This window comes from Mesitornis unicolor, unplaced genomic scaffold (genome assembly GCF_000695765.1).
Source record: "Mesitornis unicolor isolate BGI_N332 unplaced genomic scaffold, ASM69576v1 scaffold42406, whole genome shotgun sequence".
NCBI lineage: Eukaryota > Metazoa > Chordata > Aves > Mesitornithiformes > Mesitornithidae > Mesitornis > Mesitornis unicolor.
The window spans coordinates 1-6256 of record NW_010193759.1 but is presented as its reverse complement, the minus strand read 5'-3'; the positions used below and the strand labels follow the sequence as shown (position 1 = coordinate 6256).

The window sequence follows — 6256 nt, the reverse complement described above, 5'->3', positions numbered from 1 at the left end:
GGTGTGCCTTGCTGATTATAGCTGCTAGGTGCCAAAGGGTAAACTCTCAGAAGGTTCTCAGGAATTGGATATCTGAAAATAAGTTAAAGCTTAAGTTCCTGTTTTCAGAAAGGGTTTTTTTCCCCCCGTTTTTTATTTTAACGCTGTCGATATTTTGCAAGTGTTTTCTTAAGGACTTTGTTATCAATGGCTTGATTTTATGCTTACAGAGTGCTATTTCTCAAACAGCAGATTTTCATGTGATGCCTCGTATTCCCTCTCCCACTTCAGTGACTAGTTGTGGGGGTCTGTGTTAGTCAAGAAACAGTTAATTAGCTTTAATTGCTGGCAGCGGCTTAGCTTCCCCAGAAGGGAGGTGGCAGACAGGCCATAACTACCGGGCTGTTGGCAGTAATTAAGACAAGTTAGCTGTTCTGTGGCTGAAGTCAAGACGCTGTCTTCTTCCGCGTGAATTCATCTGCAAACCACTTAAGAGTAAATTCACAGTTTGAAAACTGCATTAGTAATGATTGTATTAGGTATATTTCTTCTAATCTTATTCTCTAATGGGTTTATTATGCTAAAGAATATAGCAGTAGTTGCAAGCTGAAGGAAAACATTTCCAGAGTGTTGCTAACTGAAGCACTTTAGTTGAAAGTTAAGTTTATGCTAATAAAAACTTGACTCCAGTTAGAATTCTAGCTTTGACTGGAATGTTGTCAAATGACGACCTTGTTGAACAGAAGCTTAAAATCTGACACAAACTTCAGGTGGAACAGCTCCTTGTAGACAAACATTAGGTGGTTGCTAAGATTTTTATTTTTTTTTACAAATAAAGAGTATGAGCTTGAAATGCTGTTCAGCATTTAACAGCAATTTCAATGGAAAGACGAGGGGAGAATGATGGCAGTAGGAAGAAAGAGCTATTTAAAGGAAAAAAAATAAGATTGTTTGGCTAGCATTTGCTGGGGGTTTTTACATATGTGTATATATATCACGGCACTAAAAGTTTCTACAAAACAAAGTCATCAAAGCCACACTGCTACAAAGAATCCCCTGAGCAGCTGGCAAATGGCCAACAGTTTTTAATTCTCAAAAATGTGATAATCTTTTTCTATGTGGAGGGGATGCTTAAGGTATTCTAAACCTAACTGTCAGTTTTTTAAAACATGTCTAAAATACTCTGGTTTCTCAACTATACAGATTTGCATTTCCATAAGTGGGAGTGTTTCTTGCTTTTAGTGTAACTCCGTCATTATACTTTTTAGCTGAAGTTGCGTGAAGCTACTTCAACCGTGCTTTTATTACATCTAAATGATCATTACATTGGTTTTCTCTGCCTGTTTAAGAAATGGGTGTACACAGGGGAAAAGTGAATTCCTTTTATCTTTTACATGAAAATTTGACTAAACAGATGAAGATCTAATTATGCTTGATATACATCCTCCCCAGATCTCAAAGCTTTTGAAAGAAGACTTACTGAATATATTGCATGTTTGCAACCAGCTACAGGACGTTGGAGAAGTAAGTTTGATCTTCCAAGTGATAAATAGGATTTTCTCTTTCAAGCTTTTTAGGTCTACCAGTGTGTATCTTTGATTTCTGTTAGCCCAAACAAAAATCTGTGCTTAAACTCTCTTTAAAATTTTTGTGGCATTCATTCAAACACTCTGCAACAAGATGATACAAGATACCAAACTGATACTTTAGCCAAAGTTAAGAAAACAAGGTCTAGATTGAATTAGCTCAAGGCTGAATTATTCTGGCAATACTTGGAACAGTAAAAGTTGTTGTATTTGTTTCTGTTTCGTTTTGCTTTTTGTGGGTGTTTTTCTTTTTTGAAGGCTCAGACTTCCCAGACAGTCACTATGGTTATTTGAACTAAATATGAATGGCTAGGTAGTGACTATAAAATTGATCGTGAAAAAGTTACAGCAGTTTGCCTTAAGGGCAGAATATCTCCCTACCTCTGTTGTAACAGGAAAGTTTGAAGGAAGGGGGGAAGGCAAAAAGTACCACAGGTATGTGTCCAACATTGGGATCAGTAGTCCATGGTGGAAACAGACTGCTCTCTTGTTTAAAGATCCTGCTGAAGTTTCCATACTCAAAGAATACAGACTTTTTTTTAGAATGTATAAAATAGCCTTTTTTCTCCTGGGAAGCCAAGAGGTTAATTTAACCAGACACCACCACCCCTCTAAAACCCTTTGTTTCAGAGCAATTGGGAGGTGAGTAGATACTTGTAAGTAGATGTGTGCAACTTGCGTGCACCTACTGTAGGAATGCAATTGGCTTCCAGAATTGCTGTTTACTGTCATACCATTTAAAAAGAAACAAACAAACCAAGTACTGGAAACTTCTAAGCATATTTAAATGAGGTTTGCCTCCCTAGCATTGTGATAACTTGCTACCTTTTTTTATTCGTAACTGCTTGTTTGTAATTCATGTAAGACTCTTTAATTATAATAAGGAGTTTAACTTTCCTTCCTGTTATCCTAGGAAAAAGTGTATAGAGAAGTGTCTCTATGCTTCTGATAGATCTTTTCTAACTTATTTTTGAAAACAGAACTTGTTAGGGTTACTTTTTAAAATTGTGTAATTTCAATAAGGAATATGCCACCTCAATAGTGAATTATAGGAATCTTACAAACCTGAAAGCAGTATTTAATGAATATCTGGTGTTTGTTTTCAGGTTCTTTCCTATGATCCTACAGGCTGGTAACTCTGGGTCTTCTCTTTATTTGTGTTGTTGTTTTTTTTTCCTCTCTCAGCTTTTACTAAAAGACTTTATTTGCATCTAGAACTTCAGTCTCTACAGAAAACACTTGGAAGTGCCAAAAGTCCAATGAAAGCTACGAGGCTCTATGGGTGCCCACAGAATGAGCTTTCTCTACCTTTATATTTGTTCTGTTTTCTTTTTCCATCAGCCCCTGTTCCCCAATGTCAAAATGAGTCTAGTATCTTGTGTTACTCTAATATGTGTCTCATGTTATCCATTTAGAGTGAATTGATTATTCTTCCTAAGCCATTCTGGATGTGTAGAGATTTTGGTTCATCTTCATGCGCTAAAGCTAACATGCTTTATGACTCCTGTTTACATTTTGTGTTTTTTTCTCTGTGTCAGCTTTACTTGCTTGTGATTGTGTTGATTGGGCTGGGAAACATAACACAATTTATATGTGCCACTGAAACTGCTGGTGTTAATGCCTCAGGCTTTTCTGATGTAGAAGAGCTAGAGAGATGGGAGCTTTCTTCTGCTCTGCAATTTAATGGTGCTACATTTGTGTTGCCCATGCTCCACAGGCTCCAATAGCACGCTGAACATTTGGTACAACTCTTAACTCCAGTCTTCCAACTCATATTTTTAACTATGTTATTTTAGAAACTTTCGTTTCTTAAAAGCAGCAGTTTTTACTTGACAGAATTTAAATTTTGGTACTTACTTGTGCTGTCCAGGAAACTTGTACAGAATCTTTATAGTTTCACGCAACAGAAGTTTCTTTGCCTATTTTCATTTGTACCTTCCAAGGAGAAGCTCTTCCTCCCTCAGAAGTGGGAGAAGAAATTAATGCTTAAGAGCTGCTGCTGAAAAATAAATGCTTTTTATAGGAGTGAAGTATACTGTTTATGACTGTCATTCTCTTCTTTATCAGTGATTCTGATAGTGGTATCAGTCTGCACAGCAACTGGTGCTTGGAACTGGTTAATAGACCCAGAGACGCAAAAGGTAAAGATCACAATAATCTCAAATATAGTCCGTTCCATAGCTTGGTGTTGCAGTCAAGTGGTTATAGGATCTTGAAAACAGAGGCTAAAGGTTTCTCATGAAACTGAGAGAAAATTTTCAGTTAAGCTCTCAAGCTGTCTGGAATTGTGGAGCTATGTCTTGGGACAATGCTTACCAAAATGCTTCACCTTGAATGCTTATCTAAGGAATTGTTTGCAAGTTCTTAGAAATGGCTAGTAGCAGTATTTGTTTTTTAAAATTAAGTGAACTAGGCAGTAACTTTCTGTATGTTTTACAAAGTGTATAGTTGGACTAATATGTTTTCTTTCTTAGGTGTCATTCTTCACATCACTTTGGAATCACCCATTTTTCACCATTAGCTGTATTACCCTAATAGGCTTGTTCTTTGCTGGAATACATAAAAGAGTGGTGGCACCATCAATGTATCCTTCCATCGTGTTTGTCAGGTTACAAATGTTGTAGTTACTGCCACCATGGAGCCTATGCTAATACTGCTTTTCCAGTTTTTACTTTTTGTACAAATGCCAGCTGCTTTCCTTGACAAAATCCACACAGTATAGCAGCCCGGTGTCGAACTGTTTTGGCAGAATATAATATGTCCTGTGATGATGTAAGTGTTAGTGGTTCATTGTCTAAACCTTGTTTTTTTGAAAAATGCAAATAATTTGAAAAGGCACATAGGTGTTTTTTTTTTCTGCACAGCACTTGTATATGTCTTAACAAATGCTGTGTGTCTGTAAAACTGGGGTGTAGAATACTTGGCATTGTTCTGTGTGTCGTTTTAAACTTAGCCTGTAAAGTTGAACTGGAAATGCAATTGTTGGGTTTAACTTTCAGGGTCTAAAATTTATTTCTTTGTCTTGCAGACTGGAAAATTAATTTTGAAACCTAGGCCTCATGTTCAATAAGGGCTGTCTTCCTTCAGTTTTTTCCACTGCCATGGAAACCAAAAATGACCTTTTTTAAGGTAGTATGACAGCAAAAAAACAAACAGGACTGGTTGTCACTGCCTGGGAGTGAAAGTCTTACACAGTTGACAGTGAAAGTGTGCAATATTACTTTCTTGAATATTTATCCAAATTCTTTATCATATAATCAGTGCTTTTGCTACTTCTGATTACCTCTTTTTCAGTATTAGTGTCACTTTTTTACTTCAGCTAGAACAGAACATACAGGTGAAGTATGTTAATCGGCTCTGAAGTTGAACTTGAAAATCAAACCTCATTTGTGTTACGTGTCTTTGTAAGCTAGTGTAAATAGCAGATCGATGCCAATTATCAGGAAAAGAAGTAATATTTGCTGTATGGATTTCTTTTGTTCTCATGAACAGTATTGAAACGAACACTTACCATTCCCATGATGTTTTTATTGGCACACTTCCTCATTACAGCTGTCCTTGTCTCCTGGTAACTCTTGGAATTGGTTAAAAGGCTTGCAGAAAGACTGCTGGAGAAAACTGCTCTCACTGTTTAAGAACTTTGCAAATATGTCAAGGATCACATTTGTCAAGTTGTACATACGGTGCACAAGCCACTTTCATTGTGGACATGCATAGCTCCTTGTTTGATCTGGTTCACAACACTGCTGTTTTAAGAGTTTAATATTTTAAAAATTGTCTTAATATGCTCATATCTTCCCGGTTGTAAGGTTGTACTGTATCTTAAGTCCACGTGACCATTCTGAGTGGAATTTTACGCTGTGATAGTCTGAATATGAAACTAGTATTGCAAATGTATAACTTCAGATTTGGTGAAGAAAATAGTGCCGCAATAAAATGACAAAATTGATTATTTGAAGTGTTAAAAACAAGGTGTGGATGTTATATATGTAAAGTGTAACTTTTGAATAGCTAAAATTGTGAAGAGTTTTAAGAGTTTAAATTTGTTCAAGGTGCCTTTTTAATTGTTTCAAACTCTTTTAATTGACTAAAACTGCAAAGTTGTCGCAACTTCAGAAACTCCTACTCCAAGGTAGACTGGCTTTTAAAGGCAGCCAATTGATGTAGCTTTGTCAGCTGGGACACTAAGAGTTGTCTGCTGTAACTCTTCCAGTGAGTCTTCTGCCCATGCATTATTTTTAACTGCTGTATATTTTGTAGGTAAATGTGTATAAAATAAATTCTTTGTATAAACAGATGTTATCATCTTTTGTATTGTGCAAACACAGAAGAACTTCACAAGTTTATAGCTGAAGTTTGTAACTTTCATTCTGGACCGTTTCCTGTATTTGATGTGGTTCTTATAACCTGGGATACTGCTGCCAAAGACAAACTCATTCCAGTTTTCCATCCTGCAGGTCCCTCCTGCCTTTGAGTGCTGTTAGAGGAGATCGTTTCATGCGACAGTTCCCTTGTGTCCTCGGTCACACTACGGAGACTGTCGGTGCCTGGGTTGCAGAGCTGCTGGGGCGAGGGACGCCCGTTTCACGGAGCGCGGAAGGCGCCCGCTGGGCAGTGACCGCGCTGCAGAGGCGGGGGCAGCGGAGAGGGCGGGGTTGGGGCGCGGCGGGGTCGGGCTGCGCCTGCGTGGG

The 6256-nt window shown here is 37.7% G+C and overlaps 1 protein-coding gene across 1 annotated transcript; it reads left to right on the top strand.

Annotated features, from left to right (window-relative positions):
* Positions 1–1431: 1431 nt before the first annotated feature.
* Positions 1432–5861, top strand: CNEP1R1 (CTD nuclear envelope phosphatase 1 regulatory subunit 1; the record flags this gene model as incomplete). The annotated part of the gene is made up of 5 exons (XM_010187571.1): positions 1432–1503; positions 3633–3706; positions 4040–4149; positions 4283–4337; positions 4594–5861. Coding segments are annotated over 5 exons (353 nt in total), but the record flags the coding sequence as incomplete, so codon positions are not given.
* Positions 5862–6256: the final 395 nt, after the last annotated feature.